Source organism: Daucus carota, chromosome 6 (assembly GCF_001625215.2).
Source record: "Daucus carota subsp. sativus chromosome 6, DH1 v3.0, whole genome shotgun sequence".
Lineage (NCBI taxonomy): Eukaryota > Viridiplantae > Streptophyta > Magnoliopsida > Apiales > Apiaceae > Daucus > Daucus carota.
In genome coordinates, this window is record NC_030386.2 from 32,299,698 (window position 1) to 32,321,779 (window position 22,082).

The following is a 22,082-nucleotide window of genomic DNA, read 5'->3' on the forward strand; positions in this document are numbered from 1 at the left end:
GATACAATTCTGGATGTGGTGAATTTGATAGTTAATTTATGGTGATTCATACTTAAATATAGTGATTTTTGTTATTATGTTTGTGGTTGGGGTTAATGGACGTTTGGTAGACGGGAAGAAATAGTGGCAGGTTGTGGTGATTTTCGGTTGTCGACAGTGATTTTTCGGTTGTCGGCAGTGAATTCTCATTTTCTGGTGGTGATTTTTTGTTTGACAGTGGTAATTTTTAGGTGATTGCCGGAGATGGTGGTGGCTGGAGAAGATGGTGGTGGTGGGTTTAGAAAGCAGATGAAGGAGGAGGTGAAGTTTTCATATTTCCCTGAAGTTTGCCACAGTCTTCAAGGAATTTTTATTAAGTGCTTTGTGTATACTTTTAAGTGCTTTGTGCATATTTTATACTTAAGTGTATTTTTATACTTCTTAGTGATTTTTTGTGTATACTTAAGTGCTTTGTGTATTCTAGTACGTGCTTTGTGCATTTAATAAAGGCTTTAATTAAACATAACAACAGAATAAATGCTTTGTGTACTTATTCAGGGCTTTGTGTCTTTTCGGCAGCCTTTGCCTTTCGGTGGTGGTGAATCATAGAATAATATTAATATCTTAAGGCAGAATCATGTTGAATTAAATGAGTTTGGTGAGCTCTATGAGGTTAAACCTAGTGACTTTAGGCCGCTCGAAGATTTTGATGTTACTGTTTCCTTTTCTAACATCACATAGGTATGTTCATTTCATTCTCACTGGATATGTCGATGTTTATAAATGTATTTATTTGGGTGATCTTGATTGATGTGTTTGTTCAGGGAGGCATGTCAACTATCTTCTTCGATTTCAAGGCAATTAAGATCTTTTGTGGTGACGAATGGAGCTGGGCAACTTGAGATGGCATGTCCGCACTTGGCACAGGAGCAGCAGGGCCAAGGAGAACAAGGTCGTGGTGGCTTTCAGGAGGGCCAATGACAACAAGGCCACAGAGGCTCACAGGAGCCGGAGCAAGAAAAAAACATCTGCCGGAGAGGATTATCAAAGTGATGGAAGTGATGAAGATTAAGTTGAAATACTATATTACTTTTCTCAATTTTTTGAATGAAGACTCTGTAATATTATTAAGAAATTATAGTGTGGTATTTTAAGACTCTGTAAAGATAATATTTTGATGATAATGTCAAGATTTAGTCATTATTTTTGGTTCAGCAGATTTTTTATTTTAGTGATTTGTGTACATTTTTTTAGTGTTTTGTATGTATTATTTTGGTGCTTTGTATATATATTATAGTGCTTTGTATTTTATATTTAGCTTATGTAAATTTGGTGATTTAATTACCTGTTCAAAGCTCTGATTGTAGATACGACCAAAGTGATATCTACTAAACACAACATATATCATCTCGTAAAACATGCATTGTAGACAAATTATTTGAAGAAAAACTGTTAATGACAATACAACTGATTGTTGATCAAAAAATTTATATACATTCCCACTTTTTCTTAATTTATATTGTAACAAACTCATTCAACAATGTATACTCTTCGCCGATTAAACTAACTTATCTTGATATTGTTGCCAAACATCTCATCTATGCTTTACACTTGAAGCACACTAAATCTAGAAAGGAGCCCTCTACAACTGCAACTACAACAATAAAGTTCAGAAACCTCCTCAACGAGCCATAATTAGTATGTATTCATACTTAACAATGAAAGGCTGTGTTTGGCATGGCAGTCTTCTTGTTGTAACCTTGTCACGTAGAATAACAGCAAGGCCTTTCTGGAATCTCAAAAATTATCCTAAAGGTCATCTTCATTTTAAGCGCTCTGTGTATCATTTTAAGTGCTTTGTGCATATTTTATACTTAAGTGTATATTTTATAATTCTAAGTGATGTTTTTGTGTATACTTAAGTGCTTTGTATATATTAGTAAGATGCTCTGCACATGTTAAAATGGTGTAATTGGATTCAAAACCAACATATGAATTAAACTTAATGAAATAGCTGCAACTAATTGCAAATACATAACTAGTGCTCTGCACATATTAAACTGATTAAATAATAAACAAAACCCTAAGCAAAGTTTTTAATTAAACTCAGGTGAGTCAATTACAACATTAGGTAGCGCCGATAGGTGTCTCACGGAACTAACAGAACTCGTAACAAACGCGATCACCGGATCACACAACTTCACCAGATGCTCCAATTTTGACGGAGTTGAAAGCAGATTCGCCGGCGAAACAATAACATTCATCGAAATCAGCGAGAAGTAGAGAACTGAAACGTGCAGTGACGGCGGCGAAACAATGAGCACTACTTTCTGGCTCGAAAGCGACGGGAACCGAGAGCGGAGCCATGCGGAGAGACGATGAGATTGGTGGACGAATTGAGAGGCGAGTGGAAGAGGCGGCATCGATGAGGCAGGATGTGGATTCCGGTGAGAAAGAAGCTTGGAGTGGAGGAGAGGAGGCGTATTGAGTGGTACGAGTGGGCGTGAAAGGATTGGTGCTGACATTTAGAATTAATGATTTGGGCCCTCATTTTAAGCCCAGTATCTAGTTCTCACCACCTAAAATTCTCACCAGAGTAGCCCTCTATATATATATATATTGAGTTGGGCTCAATGGATAACACAAATTTTGGAATCCTTACAAACTACAAGATCCACCGTTAAAATAATTTGACAATTAAAGGACATAATTAAATATTATTATCCTGCATTTCTAGTAAACAACAATTGCGGAACATTGTAGTTTGTAAAATAGATTTTTGAGATATCATGACTTCAGTTGCGGCAAGATCATCGACATGAGTTTTAGTTTTAGTTCAAAATTATTTTTATAATTTACACTATTATTGTCCTGCATTTCTAATAATGTGATATTAATAATTTGTCCCGCACATTTGTGATAAATTTAAGTGTTATTTAGTCTTGCAGCAAATTCAATTCGTTACAAGACAATGACGTTGAGTCCAATGCCAATCACATTAATGTCCTACTAAATCTTTGTTTTGTATGCAATTATCATTTCTATTTGTTAGAATTTCAGTGATTGAACACCAATATTATGAAATTATTATTTTATGCTTCTGTAGGATTTAGAAGTATTGTTTGTTGTTCACTGATTTAGAAGTGTGAGACAGGATATGGAGATAATCGAATGTGTAGGACAAATATCTGCAACTCTTGGATGCGTAAAAATAGATAGTTGTGATTAAGTTTTTAAAACCTCCAAAAAAATATAGTCTCCATAAAACTTCTTCTCTATATATTATATTTCTTCGAAAATTATCATCTAACAATAAAAAAAAGCTTTCCTTTCCCTTTTTTCTCATTTAAAACAATTTGTAAAATGAGAACATTCTCATTTTTAGTCAAATTCATAAGTTCTTGCATAAATTTTGTTTAATATAAATTATTGTACAACACGGATACTCTTCTTTCTTTCACTACAAAATATTTAGGGGTCATTTGGTTGAAAAGGAGATATGAGCACTGTTCTAAAAATCCCCGATTTAACCGATTAATCCCTGATTAATCCTCTACAAAGTCAGCCACCATTCGATTTTTGAAATCCGATTAATCCTTATATATATATATCTTAATCGAAGTATATATGATAATTTATTAAAATTAAAATACTATATTACTTTAAATATGAATAATTATAGAGTTTATGAATATAGTAAATATATTAGTTACTAAATAGCTAATATATTAATAACTAAATATTAAATAATATTTTAATATTAAAATAAATTCGATTTTCACTCCGATTAATCCTTCCGATTAATCCCCGATTTCCGATTAATCCCTGAATCGGCAGCTCAACCGATTAGGTCCGATTCTCGATTTCTGTAACACTGATATGAGGTTGAAATAAAGAACCGGGTTAAGGTAGTATGGGATTGATGTATCATTTTTGATATCACGTATTCACATGTTTGATTGAGTGGTGAGATGAATATGTTTAAATTAAAATATTTATGATTTATTAATTATATAATAATTTTAAATATTATTAAATAAATATTTATATATATATTTGAGTCACTATTTTCATTTTGTGTTAATAATTTACTTGAAATGATCTAAGTAGTAACGAAAATAAAAGGAAAAAAGATTTGAATCCTGAACCCCGTGTTTCATAAACACCTCTCTCTTGGGTATGAAAATCTCATATCTTGTGGATTTCAGGAATGAACTTCGTGGAATAAAATTTCTGACTAAACACCAGATATGAGTTTAAAATAAATAAAATTCATACCTAATATCAGATAAACCTGAACCAATCGACCCTTAATATGATTTCTCATTCACCATAAACCGAATATTCAGAGGAACCTAAGATATTTATGAGTGGTGAGATGAATATGTTTAAATTAAAATATTTATGATTTATTAATTAAAGATTAGAGAAACTACATAGTATGGTCATCTTGTATTTAGCAAAAAAAAAAAAAAAAAAAGATATTCGTTCCATCATAACGGTCTACTGTATGTAGAGTATTAAAATTTACAGCTGCCACGCCTCTCCACCAAATATTATGTGCAATGATGATTGTATATACTGATCTTTAAAACATAGAATAAAGGAACTAATCTGATTAATTGTATGAAATTGTTGACAATCGAAGGTGAAAACTTGCAAGTGTTGGCGGAAATGTTATTCTTGAGAATAACGGCAATATTATACAGCGCAGATTAATCAGGACTATCACTTTAAATAAATCTGCATATTTCATAATTATATAATTAAATTAAATTAAACTCTGATATACGTGTTCACTGAACCGTAACTATGCTACACCTGTTTCATGACATGTATAGTGTATTCTTACATAAGTCGCTAGTTAATTAAAACGATGAATAATAATTGTGTAATATATTGGTCATTGCCTCCCTAATCATATATATAAACAAATGTTGATTCGAGGTAAAGTAAGACTGGATGTTATTTATTGGGAAAAAGAGAGAGAGGAGTGGATACATTTTGGTGATTAAATAAGTAGCCAACCGCTGAGCGAAGAGGCAGTATTGTTAAAGTGTCACGGCCTCACGGGGATGATAACGTCAAGAAACACGCTCAAGGCCACAAGCCCCATGCCGTTCCAAGCAGACGTTGATATGGACACTGACCGGCTCGTTAATTCAGATTTTTAGCTGTTAATCAGTGATTATTATAGGTCGATGAATATGGTCACTAAGGCTAATAATACAAGTCTATTTTACATGTAATCCACCACTATTTTAGAGAATCCCAAATAATCGACCATCTTCAACGAGTACGAATAACTGAGTATTTAATATAAAATCAATATTTTACATTCAGGCCAATATTCTGGTTTTCTAATTATACATAAAAATATATTTGTAATAAATAAAAAAAAATTCAATTTTTTATTATTATGACTAGGATTCAATATATATTATTAGATTTTATAAGTGAAATATTAAAATTATTAAATTTGAAAACTGGTTAAAATTTTAATATTTTTAATTTTAATTAATAATTCATTTTTTCTATAAAAATTAGTATTTTTTCCAGATGTAGGTCAAAGAGAAGAAAGGGAGTTTATACATGTCCTTTTTTTAGTCAGAACTTTATGCATGTCTTTGAATGATCTAGAAGCCCCTAATTCATTTTCTTTCTAATTCTTCCCTAACTTTTCCTTGTTCTCATTTTTACTTAATACAGACTCTGAAAAGCAAACAACTGGTTTTTATTATTTTTTTAAAATAAACACATGGTTAACCTCGCCCATAGTTTTCAAAACAAGTTTGCTTTTTGGCCAACAGAGATCAACTCAATATCTTACTATATTAATACTAGTTTATCTGTTGTACATTAGTAATTAATTTTAGTTTACGCCTTATAACATATTTTCAAAAATAAAAAAATGCGCTTTTCAACTTTGGAGACAAGTCAGTTTAAATAACTAAAATTTTCTCAAACAGATTTAAACTCGATACACTTTTTAAAAATATCAGTGGAAATAACCGTTCATTTAATTATTATTTTTTCTTGAAAGGACCGTTTGTTTAAATCGTTAATGGCTAGCTCTTCGCAAAAAACATTTCCAAATTTTATAACTTAGCTTAATATTGATGCAATATCCTCGAGATTTACAACGGACACTGCCTAATTAAAAACTAGTACTACTAAACCCTGAATACAGACGGCTATAAATTTACCTAACCCCCACTCGTCTCAAATCAAATCTCTCTCGAAACACAAATCTCTCTTTCTCGTCTCTCTCAAACACTCAGATCCAAAGACTAAGACATGGCTACTATCCAATCCATCAAGGCTCGTCAGATCTTCGACAGCAGAGGCAATCCAACCGTCGAGGTTTGTTTACATCTCGTCTTTCATTTTGTTCAGAGTGTAATAGCTGCTCTAGTTCATTCGATTGGTTGTAGTTAGTGTTAGCAATTTGTAAATCTTTGTTTACTTAGTGAAGTAATACTGTTATGATGTTATCGGATATTATTTGAATTGCGATTTATATATGAACCGTTAATCTGTAGTTGATTGTGTTTTTATTATAATTGATAGTTAATACGGTTTCGATTGGTGATGATAATATGGTGGTATATTATTTTTGTAGCTTATGATTCCGTTTGATTTGTTTGCAGGTCGACGTTGGTTTGTCGAATGGAAACTGGTGCAGAGCTGCTGTTCCCAGTGGTGCATCCACCGGTAAGATCAGACTTGTCTAGTTAATAGCTTGATTAGAGACATGAATATCTGTTTATTTTAAATTAGAGAAATATTTTGTTTTATGTTTTGAGTTCTAGATTACATAGTTTGCTTCAATAACCCACAGCTTTTTGTTAGTAATGTAGGGCCAATTAACTATTTTTGTGTATAATGACAGTTGGTGTACCTATTTAATACTTTTGAATTGTAAGTATAGAGTTGGGAGCAAGATGTTAGATTCGCTGATTCAAGGCATTCTTGTCTAGCAATTTATATTTATGCATAGTTTGTGCTGTTCAACAGCTAATCTGCGGGTGTCTTGTTTTAGGTATCTACGAGGCTCTTGAACTTAGAGATGGAGGATCTGACTATCTAGGAAAAGGTGTTTCCAAGGTGAGCAAAGCTTTTACTCTAAAGTGAAGTTCAATATATATGTGTCTTGTGCTAATAATCATGCTCTGATTTTGTAGGCTGTTGGAAATGTGAACTCGATCATCGCCCCTGCTTTGATCGGCAAGGTCTGTGGGGCTTTAATCTTTACTTCATTTTCAGTTTTATTTGTTCATGTCTCTTACTTATTACTTAGAGCTTTAGAGAACAGCAACTCACTCATAATAATTTTGTAACTGTAGGACCCAACTGATCAGACCGGTATCGATAACTTCATGGTTCAAGAGCTTGACGGGACTGTTAATGAGTGGGGATGGTGCAAGCAGAAGGTATTTTACAATCTGTTTGCTATGTAGTCTTGATTAAACACTTAAAAGGTATTGATAAGTTTTTGTACTTAATCAGCTAGGAGCAAACGCAATATTGGCAGTGTCTCTTGCTGTTTGCAAAGCTGGGGCCAGTGTCTTAAATATCCCTCTTTACAAGGTATAGTCTTATATTTATTTATTTTTGGCCGTGTTAAAACTTACAAAATTTCTTGTTGCTTTGGGTGATGATGCATTGTGGAGTAAGGTCTTTCAGTTATTAACTTAAAATTTCTTGTTGCTTTGGGTGATGATACTATATCTCTTATATTTGTTAAGTGTTTTACTATGGGATTTTGGATATTCTATTGAATGTTTATGTACATCTACTAATATGTATAGTCAAGTAAAAATGGTACATTATATTTTGTAAATAACTGCCTGTTTATAGTTAACTAGTATGTGGCCTTGTAATTATTGCAGTTATCAACCCAACAGTATTTTGAAAAATATTTGATTTTGTGTCTTTCATGATTAAGTTTTTATAATATATCGAGTCTGATTTAGTCATGTTCCAAGTGCAGCATATCGCCAATCTTGCTGGTAACAAGAAGTTAGTTTTGCCGGTTCCTGCTTTTAATGTCATCAATGGTGGATCACATGCAGGAAACAAACTTGCTATGCAGGCATGTTTATTATCTCTTTTGGATCATAAGTCTTGTTATCAAGTATGCTGTTCTCATGTATGTTTTTGATTGCAGGAGTTTATGATTCTTCCAGTTGGAGCCACCTCATTCTCAGAGGCAATGAAAATGGGAGTTGAAGTATACCATAACTTGAAGGCAAGTTACAGTATCCCTTTTTATATTTAATTTTATGTCGATTTTGCCTTTTATTATCTTTAACTAGGTTCTACCCTCAAAGTTTTTATCAAATTGTGGTGGTTTGCTAAGTTGGTCCACAACTTGCTGTATACGTGGACATGTGGTCAATGTAGTGTGATGTTTTCAACTGTGTCGTTTGATGTAATACGAGTTGAACTTTATAAAAATCAATCTTTTAGGCCAATTATTTTTATGGGCCTCCATTGGTGGAAATTTCACCCATAACATGTCTGCCTTTTTCGCCGATACCAAATTGATACATCTTTAATGCTATATACTTGAACCTGTCCTGACAATTTTGCCATACTGCAGTCTGTGATTAAAAAGAAATACGGTCAGGATGCAACTAATGTTGGTGACGAAGGTGGCTTTGCCCCTAATATTCAGGTCAGGAATCATTAAAATTTTAGTTATAGTTTGTACTCTACTTCTAGGCAAGTGTCTATTTCAATAGTCTAAACACTCCATTTTACTTTCTTTAAATTACAGCAAAACAAGGAGGGTCTTGAGTTGCTTAAGACGGCCATTGAGAAGGCTGGATACACTGGCAAAGTGAGTTATTTATATCTGACATGTGACCTATTTATCTCTTTTGTTAATTATACTTGAAATAATACTCTCGCTGATTATCTTTGTAGGTTGTCATTGGTATGGATGTTGCTGCATCTGAGTTCTATGGAACAGACAAGACATACGATCTGAACTTTAAGGAGGAGGTGGGTTCCTTAAACTTCTTTAGTCAAAATATAGTACTAACTTGAACATCATCATCAGTTAATATGCCTGGAGTATATGTGTGTGTGTGTCATCAGTTAATATGCCTGAAGTATATATATAATGAAGTTTATATTACACTTTGATGATTATGTCAACAATATCTTCACATAAATAGAAACCTCATTAATATATTTATGCAAAATTCTGGAGTTCCAGTGTGTAACTTTTCCTCTTACTTTAATTGCAGAACAATGATGGCTCAGAAAAGATAACAGGAGATCAACTCAAAGATCTTTACAAGTCATTTGTTTCCGAGTATCCTATTGTCTCGATTGAGGACCCATTTGATCAGGATGACTGGGAGCACTATGGTAAAATGACCTCTGAATGTGGAGTTCAAGTACAGATTGTTGGTGACGACCTTTTGGTCACAAATCCCAAGGTTAGAAGCCTTTCTCATCACAACTTTTAGTATACTGTCCCTTTGACAGTTTATTAGACATCAATGCTTGTTGGTTTATTTCAGTAATTTATTTATTTGTTTACACGCACAGAGAGTTGAGAAGGCAATCAAAGAAAAGACTTGTAATGCTCTTCTTCTCAAGGTACTTCATAGCTCATAGACCCTGGCCTCCGAAGAATAGTTTGATTGTATAAACATGTTTGTACTTAAATCTTCTTTTGCTTGGTGACAGGTTAACCAAATTGGCTCAGTCACTGAGAGTATAGAAGCTGTGAAAATGTCCAAAAGGGCTGGTTGGGGAGTAATGACCAGTCATCGCAGGTTTGATAATTAACCTAGATGCTAATTAGTTATTGTTGATTTGTATAATTATATTCATGCAAAACCATCACTCATTATACTCTCCTGGGGTTTGCAGTGGAGAGACCGAGGACACTTTCATTGCTGATTTGGCCGTAGGTCTGTCAACGGTAAGTGCACAGAATAATAATTGTTATCAGTTATGACTATAGAAATGCAATGGATCCTTTTAATGCGTGTTATCAATGTTACAGGGACAAATTAAAACTGGAGCACCGTGCAGGTCAGAGCGTCTCGCAAAATACAATCAGGTTTGTTGCTACCCGGGAACATAATTCATGTAAATTTGTACCAAGATATGAAAATTAAGCATATTGACATTTTATTTTGCACAGATTCTGCGAATTGAGGAGGAGCTAGGTTCGGAGGCAGTTTATGCCGGAGTAAACTTCCGTATGCCCGTTGAGCCCTACTAGATTCATGTGGTTCAGAAAGCTGAGAAGATTATTCGCTGTGCACTTACATTCTTGTTCCAGTTCGTGCAGAATAGTATTCTGAATGTAAAATGGGTCTACCCATAATTAGTTTCTTGAAGGCTTTTATTTAAATAATTGAAACCCGGGTTTTGTTCTGGGATTTGAACACAAAAGTGGTCCTCTTTTCAAGGCAGAGATTGTTATTTTGCATTTAGTGACTCAATGAAAATTTTGTGAGTAATGTTTTTGCTTGTGGTTATGCACTGTGCAGAGCTAAATTCATCTTTCGGTGATCTGTTAAATTCATCCACAGGACAGCTGTTGATTTTGTTTTTATTTATTAATTTGAAAAGTTTTGTATTGAAGAATTTGTCAGTACATCATTAGTTTAGTTTGACTCATGTCCTATGGTATAAAACCAAAGTTGGGCAGAAGATGTATTATACTACATCCAAATCCCTTGTAGATTGGTTTTTTTTTTTTTTTTTTTTGAAGAACCTTGTAGATTGGTTTTGAAATTCTTATGTGATTACCTCAATATTTTTCTTAAATTTCCAATTAATTTCGCCATTAGATATAATCTAAATTAAATATGCAAAACCTTTCCTTAAAATCCGGACTAAACTCTCAGTTGATGTTTGATATTTGCTAAAAAGAAAGTGCAGATTTGATATATATATCTGCCCAAAACAAAAACAATTACAGTTATTTAAAAAGAAACAATGCATTAGTATTTACCCGGAATATGCTATCTTGATCCGAAATTTATCAATTATCATACGACGAACGCAGCCTGTTTTTTTTTTTTTTTTTTTTTTGTAAGGGACGAACGCAGCCTGTTTAATCACGAAAAGTCTTGAAACCCAAGACTCTTTACTCGCCCCTAATTGATAAAATCCAGCGGCTATAAATTAACCTAACAACCCACACCATTTCTGAGTTCTGAACATTACTACTCTCACATCTCTTCTCAAAAAGTACAAACCTCTTTTATTCTTTCTTAAACACTCAGATCCACATGGCTACCATCAAATCCATCAAGGCTCGTCAGATCTTTGATAGCAGAGGCAATCCGACGGTCGAGGTTCGTTCACATCTCCATTCTCTCTGATCGTCTTTCATTTTTTCTGTATTATTAATATCATTTTTATTTTTTTTATTATAGTTGTATCTCTGTTTCATCTGATAGATTGTATCATTGTTGATGTGGTTTATAGTTTAATTTTAATTTTATTTTGTGTGATTGCGAACACTTTATGGGCTAATACTTCGCAGCTGTAATACCGATACGTAAGCTGTATGTTTAATTGTGTCGGTACGGTTTTAATTAAACTGGAATTTATTCATTTGAAATTCTGTTGAATTGGTTGAATTTGTTTGTAGGTTGATATTGGCTTATCAAATGGAAACTGGTGCAGAGCTGCTGTCCCTAGTGGTGCATCAACCGGTATGATCACTCATTATTCATATCTTTTACGATTCGAGACATGTATGTATATATGATTAATTTTATGTTTCGGGCACTATTTCTGATTGTTTGCATCCACAATTTTTCGGCTGTTAATTAGGCATGCAGAGCTAAATCATAAAATTTCACTAGTATATAGATAATTAACTGGAAAGTGATATGCGATTATTTGCCTCCTTTGACATCTACAATATGTACTGTTGAACAAAAAATTACGATATGTCTCTCTTATTTTAGGAGTTTATGAAGCTCTTGAACTTAGAGACGGAGGATCAGACTACCTTGGAAAAGGCGTTTCTAAGGTGAGTTGCTTACTGCTCAATAAAGTCCAATATGCGTTACTTGTGCTAATACTGTTTTTTCTGTTTATCTAGGCTGTTGGAAATGTGAACTCGGTTATTGCCCCTGCTTTGATTGGCAAGGTTTGTGGGATTTAATAATTTAACTCATTTCTTGTTCTACTTGTTTAGGACTCTTATGTATTTTACGGTGGTTTAAAATGCAGTATATTAGCTAACTTGTAATAAATTTGGAAATCGTAGGACCCAACTGACCAGACCGGAATTGATAACTTTATGGTTCAACAGCTTGATGGAACTGTTAATGAGTGGGGATGGTGCAAGCAGAAGGTAATGTACAATTTTTTGTGATTTATTTTGGATTTAAAAGCTTGGAGGTACTCATAAGTGTACATGTACTGGTTCAGCTAGGAGCAAACGCTATACTGGCAGTGTCTCTTGCTGTTTGCAAAGCCGGGGCCAGTGTATTAAATATTCCCCTTTACAAGGTACTTTTTTCTCCAAATTAATTGGGTACATAACATTGTTGTAGTGTGCAATTCATGTTGCAATAATGTCTTTTTAAGCAAGGCAATTTTTTCTCTTGTGATCATACAGTTTTTTCTTTGTGAATCCTTTTTCAGACTTTATTATTAAATGTACTGGTCAGAGAAACATATGTATATTGTGTTTGTAAATAATATTGGATGTCTGAGTATGAATGATTTTGGGTCTCTATCTTTTATTAATCACTTAAGTATTGTTTTTAGTATACAAAAATGTGGCCTACTGTCTTCTCAGTTGTTGCTGAAAACAGTATCTAGAAATTAGTTTAGAACTTATGTATTCATTATTTCATTGATAAGGCTGTTCACAAATTAGATCTGATTTTATTCTTTCCAAGTGCAGCATATTGCTAATCTTGCTGGTAACAAGAAGTTGGTGTTGCCAGTTCCTGCTTTTAATGTCATCAATGGTGGATCACATGCAGGAAACAAACTTGCTATGCAGGCATGTATCTTCCATTTAAAATCATGGGGACATTCAATTGCTCGTGGTTCTAATTGGTTTTTTGGATTGCAGGAGTTTATGATTCTTCCGGTAGGTGCCTCGTCATTCTCAGAGGCAATGAAGATGGGAGTTGAAGTATACCACAACTTGAAGGCAAGTCGTACTATTTTATCAAATCTTTATCCTCTTTCACACACTCTGCTGTATAGTTGTGGACTTGTGGTATCTCGAGCAGCATAATAACCCTCCATAGATGTGGATATGTGGTCGATGTAAAGTTGTTACCTGCTATGGCATTTGATGTTTTATAAAATAAGTCTGTGGTACGTTGGTGTACTAGAATTTTCTTTCAAGTGAATGGATATGGTACAAATGACATGTCTGATTTTCAAAAGAAATTGGAAAAGGTTAGTTATATGGCATTCAAATATAAGGCCCAAGTTTGATGATTAAAATTGGTGATTCAATCCATGTCATTTGAAATGATTTCTATGTTTGAAGATAAATTTATGAACATTGTTTTATTTTTCAGGGTGCTTGTTTCTTGTTTGTTGCATGTTAGCCTTCATTGGTTGTTTTATGCATTTTTTAATTTTCTTGTTGCAAGGACAGGTTTACTGAGAATTGGACAATGAAATTATAAGTTATGATAGTATATTTATATTGCACTATCTAGTATACTGAAAATATTGTCATACTGCAGTCTGTCATCAAGAAGAAATATGGACAAGATGCAACTAATGTTGGTGATGAAGGTGGCTTTGCTCCTAATATTCAGGTGAGGAGTTCAATTTTAATTAAGAGTTTGATGTTATACTTTTTTAATTGAATATATGCAAATGATGATTTCAATGGTTTATTGATTTATACGTTTGTGCTTGTGAAATTTCAGCAAAACAAGGAGGGTCTGGAGCTACTCAAGACTGCCATTGAGAAAGCTGGTTACACTGGAAAAGTAAGTAATTAGTTTCTTATATGTGACCTCTTCACCTCCTTTGTGGAATTTGTCATGACATGAGACTTTTGATATTTTTCTTGAAGGTTGTTATTGGAATGGATGTTGCTGCATCGGAGTTCTATGGAAAAGACAAGACTTATGATTTGAACTTTAAGGAAGAGGTTGGTTTCTCTAACCAAATAAGACCTTTGTCATTCAATTATTAAGCATGTACTGCAATTTTATATTGCTAATTTAAGTGGTAGCATTACTGCATTATGTTGAAGTTCATTCTTCACTTGCATCTATGAGGATAATATGCTGGTAAAGCATGATATTTTAATTCAATTTGCATGAAGACTGTCTGTAGTTCATTTATATTTTTTTGTACTTGTTCTGCAGAACAATGATGGCTCAGAAAAGATATCAGGAGACAAACTTAAAGATCTTTATAAGTCGTTTGTGTCCGAGTATCCTATTGTGTCGATCGAGGATCCATTTGATCAGGATGACTGGGAGCACTATGGTAAAATGACATCTGAATGTGGAAAAGAAGTGCAAATTGTGGGAGATGACCTTTTGGTTACAAATCCCAAGGTTAGAACCCTTTCCCACGAGCACTATTGCTATATTTTTCATTGTACAACTTAACCCCTCCGTGTAATATGTATTATGTCTGGTCTTTACTTGGTGGTTCTATTGCCATGGTTGAATTTTGAGCTTGACTGGCTGTGCAACCTTCTTAGTTAAGCAAATATAAGTGACAAAAGCACTTACTATTTTTCACTTCTTTTTTTTTTGTTTTGTTATAAATATTTGTTTGTTTCCTTGCACAGAGAGTTGAGAAGGCAATTCAGGAAAAAACTTGCAATGCTCTTCTTCTCAAGGTATTCATTGACACTTATGTCAGAGCAGCATAATTTTATGTAAAAACTCATAGCATGTATTCTTATCCTTTACTTTTTTGGTGTTAGGTTAACCAAATCGGTTCAGTTACCGAGAGTATTGAAGCTGTGAAAATGTCCAAGCGGGCTGGATGGGGAGTAATGACCAGTCACCGCAGGTTTGATGTTAACCTAAATGCTAAATATTATTTTTTATATTATCTTTGTATGCTTATGTTAATGTAATATTCCCTTTATTGCATTGCAGTGGAGAGACTGAAGACACTTTCATTGCTGATTTGGCCGTGGGTTTGTCAACTGTATGTAAACTGAATAACTATAGTTATTGATAATGATAGTTTGCGATTAGATCCTGTTAATAATTGTTTACAAAACTTGCAGGGACAAATCAAAACTGGAGCCCCCTGTAGGTCAGAGCGTCTTGCAAAATACAATCAGGTACTATAGTTAACTTGACCATCATTCATATAATTTTGTATCCTTGTCATGAAAAATAAACATATCATTTTGTATGTAGATTTTGCGAATTGAAGAGGAACTAGGGTCAGAAGCAGTTTATGCAGGAGCCAACTTCCGTATGCCCGTCGAGCCCTACTAGACTCTGAGCTGAGGCTAAGAAAGTGAAGAAGATTACTTGTGATGCACTTGGATTGTGGTTTAACTTGTGCTGAATAATATTCTGAGTGTAAAATGGGTCAATCTTGATTAGTATCCTGAAGGCTTTTATTAAATAATTGAGACCTAGGTTTTTGTTTCTGGGATCTAAACATTGAACTGAAATCTTCTAATGGCAGAGTATTTTCCTCCATTTTAGTAACCAAATTAAGGTTTTGTGACTATTCGTCTTTCCCAAGTTTTTTGTTAGTTTATATGTTCATGTTTGTGTGAAGTTTTGCAGAGAGAAATCAATTATTCTAGGATCACATGGACACTGCATATGTAATATGTATGGTTTAGGTTCCTGAACTTTTTGGTGATATATTCAGCATGTTTTTCGTTTGTATTTTTTTATCTGTACAATGATAATTAGCCTGAAAATATTAGCCTGAAAATCGGTAGCCTGAAAATATTCGTCAAGCTATTAGCGGGGAAGCCAGATGAGCAGTTAAATTTTAAGTTGTCTGCACCTCATTTATACGTTCTTTTTACGGTTGGATGTTTCTGATTATTGGTTGATCAAAACGTCACTCTTAAGAGCAACTCCAGCAGCTTCCTTATTTCATGTCCTAAGTCCAATTATAAGGAATGTGACATAAATTAGTACTCCAGCAGTGTCTTAGAGGTGCCTTAAATCACTAGGATCCTTCTTCCATGCCTTATTAATAAGGCACCACTAGCCATGCCTTATTTGATTTCTTTAATAAAAAAATCATTTCTCTCTCTTATTGTAACTTATTTTCTCTCTCTTCCTTCCATCTTTTATCAATCTCTTTCCAAATTTATTATTATAATAATAATAAGGAATGAATTATAAGGATCATTGTTGGAGTTGAAATACAAAATCTTGTCCTAAATCACTAGGATTCAATATTTTATAATATTTATAAGGAAGACACTAAGACACTGTTGGAGATGCTCTAATCTAAGATTTAAGATACTCCCTCTGTTTTTTAATATATGACGTTTGACTTTTTGACACATACTTTTAAGTGTTTTGACCGGGTAGTTAAAGGTATTATTTTTGAAATTTTTTTTTTGAATAAAAATATATAATTGAAATTTTAGTTTACAAAAAAAATCAATGAAAAAAAATAATTTTTACTAGCCGGTCAACCCATCTAAAATACATTGCCCAAGTCAAAAGTGATATATAAAAAAACGGATGGAGTATGAATACATGCTGGAGTACAAAATTCGCATTGGTAATCATTGATAATCGTTGGAAATTTTGTTCCCCGCAATGACTTCAATGATCAATCTGTTGAGCTGCAAATTTAATCCGTATGACTGAACTGAAGCTCTACCATAACTGAATTGAGATTCTGTTATTGTGTCTACCTCTGTGACTTGAGTTGTCCCGCTCCATGTTGATTGGAGTATTATTTTCTTTCTTTGTGTTGTTTGAAGTTGGGTGTTAAACTCTTCTCATTACATGGGACGGTTCGATAAAAAATGGATTAGAAGTGAGAAATAAGCCAACATTTACAAGTGATTAAAATGTTTGGAAAAAAGCAAAAATCCTGAAACAGAAACCAAAATTCTTAATTTTTTATAAGTACGGGTCAAGAAAAACATATGACAACTTCTTAAAAAAAAAAATTAGAAGTGAGAAATAAGTCAAAACTTACAATATTTGTTGCTTATAAACCGGTGCAGCATCTAAATGAAATTGTGGTTTAAATCGTAATCTAATATTTAAAATTTGGAACAGAAAAACTGGTTGAATGTTTGAAACCGAAGATGTTACATTGATGAAATTCTATGCAACCAAAATTTATTCAATAAAATTCTCCTGTGAAAGAGAAAACACACCGTTAAATGCCTTATCACTTGCCATCTTCGATCGTTAGCTTCTTCATGCTTTATATCTGTACCGTGTTCGGAAAATAATGGTACACTCAAATTCCAAAATTTCTCCTTTTGGAAATGATATATCCAGAGCAATTTTTTAATTTCTATAGCAATTTGCACAAATTTGTATTGAAAGTGTATGACTTGTGCAAATGCAAGAGGGAAAGAGTATTGAATTTGATTTGGAACTTAAAAATTGCTCTAAAAATGACATTTTCCTTGATTTATAGAATTTACAAAATTAAAAAGATGCTGGCTATGGGGTTCGAACCCATGCGCACTTATGTGCAGAAGATCTTAAGTCTTCCCCCTTAACCTCTCGGGCAAACCAGCGCATGGATTAAAATTCCACAATATTAACATAAAACTGGATTCAACCTCTATTTGATAGATCCTATAAAAACCAACACCCATCGAGCCTCACCGTCTTTCTCACGTTTCCCCAAACGAGTCGGCCTTGAAACCCTAGATCGAAAAAGAAAAATCAGATGGCAGAACATCTAGCCTCTATATTCGGCACGGAGAAGGACAGGGTGAACTGCCCTTTCTACTTCAAGATCGGCGCCTGTCGTCACGGAGATCGATGCTCCAGGCTTCACACCAAGCCTAGTATCAGCCCTACTCTCCTTCTCTCTAATATGTATCAGCGTCCTGATATGATTACTCCTGGTGTTGATCCTCAGGGCCAGCCTCTCGATCCTCGCAAAATCCAAGACCACTTCGAGGTTAATTTTCTTTTTATTTGTGTCTAGCCTTGTTTTTCCGTGATTTAATTGATTGATTTCGTTGTTTTGTATCTTTGTTTCTGTATTTGTGTTCTTCAATCAATTAATCCATCTCTCTCTCCCTCCCTCCCCCCGTCCTCTGTGACTGTACTTTAATCGATGAGTCCGTTGAATATGTGTGTTTGTGTCTATATGGCTTATGATGCGTGAATTATGTCTAATTGAATATTGTGCTTATATACAGGATTTTTATGAGGACTTGTTTGAGGAGTTAAGCAAGTATGGTGAACTTGAGAGCTTGAACATCTGTGACAATCTGGCTGACCACATGGTATATATTTACTATTGCCTATTCTGTTTTTTTTACTTAATTTTGGTTGCTATATGTGTGGCTGGAATTTTGTTCACTTAATCATGGTACTTTTGATTAGGTGGGGAATGTATATGCTCAGTTTAGAGAGGAGGAGCATGCTTCAGCTGCTGTGCAAAGCCTCACTGGAAGATTTTATGCAGGCTAGTGTTTTTTTTTTACATGTTTCTATTTGATATATTCAAAATTGTTTAAGATGCAGATACATTTATTTGTTCGCTGTCTTTTGGAATTATTTTTCCCTAGATTAAATAATTTTAATGCTAGGTAGTGTAGTTAGTGCTAGTTTCTGCTAGAATATCGAACCGCTAACAAGTTTTTGAGTTAAACTTTCCCTATCGTGTCTTCTTTAGGTATCTTGTGTATTATTTGTTGTTTTTCTCTTTGTTGTCATGTATCGTTTACTAGTAAAGGATGGCATGCATTTTTGTAATGCTGTATGACTATCCTGGAAGCATATTTCTACTAGTTAATTGAATTAAATATATCGATGAGTTCTGTGAGGCTTGTGGGGTCAACAATGTATTTTTTTACGTCCAATATTTTGTTTGCAAGTGTATCTAACAGTCATAGATGTTTTTCTCATTTTTCAGGGCGTCCCATTATTGTTGACTTCTCTCCTGTGACGGATTTTCGTGAAGCTACCTGTAGGCAGTACGAGGAAAATGTATGTAATCGAGGTGGCTACTGCAATTTTATGCATCTGAAAAAGATTAGCAGGTGAGTTATTTGATATTTTCTCTCTTGTTCTTCCACACATTTAGTTTGTGCACATATTTTACTTCTTATCATTTGTTTTAGGGAACTGAGGAGACAGCTGTTCGGAAAGAACAGAAGGGGACGAAGTCGTAGCCGAAGCCGCAGCCCTCAGCATAACCGTGGCTATGAAGAACGTCCTCATGGTGGTGGTCGTGGTTATGGTCGAAGAGGTGATTATGCTGATCACCGCCAGAATGATCGAGGCAGGAGGCCCAGAAGTAGGAGCCCTGGGAGAAGGGGTGGAAGGAGCAGGAGTCCCAGCGGCAGAAGAAACAAGAGTCCTGTTAGGGAAGGCAGTGCTGAGAGAAGGGCCAAAATTGAGCAATGGAACAGGGAACGGGATCAGGCAGAAACTGGTAATAAGAGTGCTAATAATTACAGTAATGACGACCGTAATAGTGATGGCAACGGCAATGGGAATGCTCATAACAAAGAGCAATACTATGAACCTCATCAGCAGCGACAAAACGTACCAGATGATGGAGGTTATAGCAACTGATGCAAATGGTTGGTTTGTGCATGCTCTCTTTTGACTTTCTGTTTGTCATGCTTTAAAGAAAAACTCTACTTTTAGTGGAACAACCCATTTACAAAACTTGGCTTACTGCATTTTCCACTGTGCAGGTGGAGTACAGGTTGACTGTTCTAGATTTCGAAAGCAAAACCTCTTATTTTTCCTCATTTTTTACCCTTATCCTATTTATTTAAATTAAATATAATAGTCTAAGGTCAATACCTAGGTACTAGTGTAATGTGTCATTTTGGTTCTTGCATGGTATTTTCTATAAATGACTACCCGCCGTAATTCTGCTCCTGCATTTTCGAAGAAATGTCTGTACAGTGCCATTATTTTATATAATATTTTCGTTTTTTTGAGAAAATGTCTGTACAGTGACCTAAGAAAGATGTCTAGTTGGATAAGATTTTTTTATGTGACCCCCTTTTGAAGAGTCATTTTTCTTGCCCGATAGACATATTTCCCTTAATTTGCCCAACAGGAATACTAGCTTTCCCAAAGTATGTTTCAAGCTACTATTGTCGTAAGAAGAGATGGTACGTCTTCTCAGTTTGTTTTGGTCTAGAATCTTCGTAGAATGTGTTTTCTTCCTATTATCTAGTTTGAAGTATTCCAAGTCTAAAGAGTTGCAAAGTACAGGGATGCAGGTGTTTGTGTTTGTGCTTTTTTCGTTATAAGTTTATCTTACATAGGGTTATCTTCCAAGTCTAAAGAGGTGTAAAATAAGGGATGTGTACTGTGTAGGGATGCAGATGCGTGTGTTTTGGTGCTTTTTTCATTATAGGGTTATTTTACAAGTCCAAAGAGGGTAAATACAGGGATGAAGATGTGTTTTGGTGCTTTTTCGTTATAGGGTTATCTTACATAGTCTATGAGTTTTGCAGGTTCAGGTATTCCCAGGATCTGGTGTCTTTAATATAGCAGCTTACAATAATATTTGTATACAGGTTGGACATAATCTGCAGAATTTACAGCCTGCAGATATTACATGCTGGAGTTTCTGATACTTGCCTGGCCGGTGAAAACCATTTGCTTGTGAGATGTTTTTTATGCGTCTTTATTTAGAAAAACAACAGTGGAGGGACTAGAGCTACCTGAAAAGCAGCTGTGGAATCTCTTCATAGTTCAGCAGTGATGTATTTCTCATGCTTCTTTATCTATGCAGTTTTTAGGATTTTTCTTGAAAAAATTGTTTGATGCAGTTTCGTTTTGTTGCAGTTTCGTTACTGGTTTAGTGCCTGTTTAAATTTGGAACTGATATCTGTACTTGGTTAAGATTGTGTTTATTCAGGCTTTTTTTTGTTACTCCGTGCAATTTACTATTTTCTTCTGGCCATGTGAATTATTCAACCTTGTTGATTGCTCTCGAGTAATGTATGTTCAGTGCAGTGGGATTATTTTGGTTGCCGAATTGCCTGCCTTGCTTGGCGGTTTACCTTGATGGTGATTTTTTTTATCTAGATGGCTGAGTACTTGGTGTGCAAAGTACTGGTGTTTTGTTGTCTTGATGGTCGAGTGTTTGGAATATGAAGTGCTCGAAGATTACAATATGGTCTCATGAAAAAGTAGAGATCTTCATGTATCTGGAATTTTGGTTATTAAATAAACTGTGTAAATAGTTGAGGGACCAGGGCTTCATTGTTGTCCATTTCGACCATATAGTTAATTGTTTGTGTTTAAATAATTTTCAAAATCAAACTATATACCATATATTTTTAATTTATGTTTCAAAGATCTCACAGCTTAATATATAATATATATATGACTAAGTAAAGGTTTTTAATAAAAAAAAATTTTTATTTGAGCAATATTTAAAAAAGTGAATATTTAATTTGAACCGGAGGGAATGATTGATGAAAAGATGTTACGAAATATGTTAGATATACCGCTGTAGAAAGTGTCTGAATGGACAGAGCACAATAGAAAGTGTCTGAATGTGTCTGAATGGACAGAGAACAGAAGGTAAGGTAATTTATTTGATTCACATATTTGTACAAGTTTTAATTGTTTTTTTTTAATGTAGTAAAGTTTTAATATGCAAGTCATTCTGCATTTAAATATTGAGCATTTGTTCGACCCCATTACAAACTGGACAAGCTTTCTAACTTTTACATAGAGCACGGAGGTGTACTTCAACACTTAAATTTTATTCCAGTGCATGACAAACTAGTAAAATTTGATATCAAGACCGGCAGCGAATAATGTTTGCTAACAATTTTAAGAAGGAAAAGAAGTCGGTGAATCACAAAATCAGGTAAATATGTTCAGAACTAACAGATACAAAGAGAAACTATTCGAAACAAATCCCGTGCCAACTCGTATCATGAGATATAAATTATAAATTTACAAAGAATATTGAACTTCATATATATC

General features: G+C 34.2%; 3 protein-coding genes and 1 non-coding gene across 5 annotated transcripts; 3 read left to right on the plus strand and 1 right to left on the minus strand.

Moving 5' to 3' along the window:
• Nucleotides 1-6,067: 6,067 nt before the first annotated feature.
• Nucleotides 6,068-10,487, plus strand: LOC108227937 (enolase). The gene is made up of 17 exons (XM_017403340.2): nt 6,068-6,342; nt 6,630-6,693; nt 7,022-7,086; nt 7,164-7,211; nt 7,326-7,412; nt 7,489-7,569; nt 7,973-8,074; nt 8,150-8,230; nt 8,585-8,659; nt 8,762-8,824; nt 8,911-8,988; nt 9,237-9,431; nt 9,544-9,594; nt 9,685-9,773; nt 9,871-9,922; nt 10,007-10,063; nt 10,148-10,487. The coding sequence occupies exons 1-17, from the start codon at nt 6,277-6,279 to the stop codon at nt 10,226-10,228; spliced, it is 1,335 nt and encodes a 444-aa protein (XP_017258829.1). The 5' UTR covers nt 6,068-6,276; the 3' UTR covers nt 10,229-10,487.
• A 559-nt stretch (nt 10,488-11,046) lies between these two features.
• LOC108192892 (enolase) lies at nt 11,047-15,635 on the plus strand. Its single transcript, XM_017359416.2, has 17 exons — nt 11,047-11,312; nt 11,612-11,675; nt 11,934-11,998; nt 12,071-12,118; nt 12,239-12,325; nt 12,403-12,483; nt 12,884-12,985; nt 13,058-13,138; nt 13,689-13,763; nt 13,878-13,940; nt 14,027-14,104; nt 14,325-14,519; nt 14,759-14,809; nt 14,897-14,985; nt 15,075-15,126; nt 15,209-15,265; nt 15,345-15,635. The coding sequence occupies exons 1-17, from the start codon at nt 11,247-11,249 to the stop codon at nt 15,423-15,425; spliced, it is 1,335 nt and encodes a 444-aa protein (XP_017214905.1). The 5' UTR covers nt 11,047-11,246; the 3' UTR covers nt 15,426-15,635.
• A 1,953-nt stretch (nt 15,636-17,588) lies between these two features.
• Nucleotides 17,589-17,671, minus strand: TRNAL-UAA (transfer RNA leucine (anticodon UAA)). Its single transcript has one exon. It is a non-coding gene; the product is annotated as a tRNA-Leu (tRNA).
• Nucleotides 17,672-17,754: 83 nt separating this feature from the next.
• Nucleotides 17,755-21,014, plus strand: LOC108227599 (splicing factor U2af small subunit B). Of its 2 annotated transcripts, none has more exons than XM_017402838.2 (6): nt 17,755-18,063; nt 18,308-18,394; nt 18,495-18,576; nt 19,027-19,153; nt 19,235-19,699; nt 19,817-21,014. In XM_017402838.2, exons 1-5 carry the CDS (start codon nt 17,827-17,829, stop codon nt 19,689-19,691), a joined length of 990 nt encoding a protein of 329 aa, XP_017258327.1. In that variant the 5' UTR covers nt 17,755-17,826; the 3' UTR covers nt 19,692-19,699; nt 19,817-21,014. The 2 variants fall into 2 exon arrangements, with proteins under 2 accessions (XP_017258327.1, XP_017258326.1); XM_017402837.2 differs by having other exon boundaries at nt 20,657-21,014.
• The last annotated feature ends 1,068 nt before the right edge of the window (nt 21,015-22,082 follow it).

Excerpts from the sequence above, each read along its gene's own strand:
- LOC108227937 (XM_017403340.2), top strand. The coding sequence starts at position 6,277 with ATGGCTACTATCCAATCCATCAAGGCTCGTCAGATCTTCGACAGCAGA. Across the intron at positions 7,212-7,325 it reads CCCCTGCTTTGATCGGCAAG|GACCCAACTGATCAGACCGG; the intron begins GTCTGTGGGGCT and ends TTGTAACTGTAG. Across the intron at positions 8,075-8,149 it reads GAAACAAACTTGCTATGCAG|GAGTTTATGATTCTTCCAGT; the intron begins GCATGTTTATTA and ends TTTTGATTGCAG.
- LOC108192892 (XM_017359416.2), top strand. The coding sequence starts at position 11,247 with ATGGCTACCATCAAATCCATCAAGGCTCGTCAGATCTTTGATAGCAGA. Across the intron at positions 12,986-13,057 it reads GAAACAAACTTGCTATGCAG|GAGTTTATGATTCTTCCGGT; the intron begins GCATGTATCTTC and ends TTTGGATTGCAG. Across the intron at positions 14,810-14,896 it reads GCAATGCTCTTCTTCTCAAG|GTTAACCAAATCGGTTCAGT; the intron begins GTATTCATTGAC and ends TTTTGGTGTTAG.
- LOC108227599 (XM_017402838.2), top strand. The coding sequence starts at position 17,827 with ATGGCAGAACATCTAGCCTCTATATTCGGCACGGAGAAGGACAGGGTG. Across the intron at positions 18,395-18,494 it reads ACAATCTGGCTGACCACATG|GTGGGGAATGTATATGCTCA; the intron begins GTATATATTTAC and ends ACTTTTGATTAG. Across the intron at positions 19,154-19,234 it reads CATCTGAAAAAGATTAGCAG|GGAACTGAGGAGACAGCTGT; the intron begins GTGAGTTATTTG and ends CATTTGTTTTAG.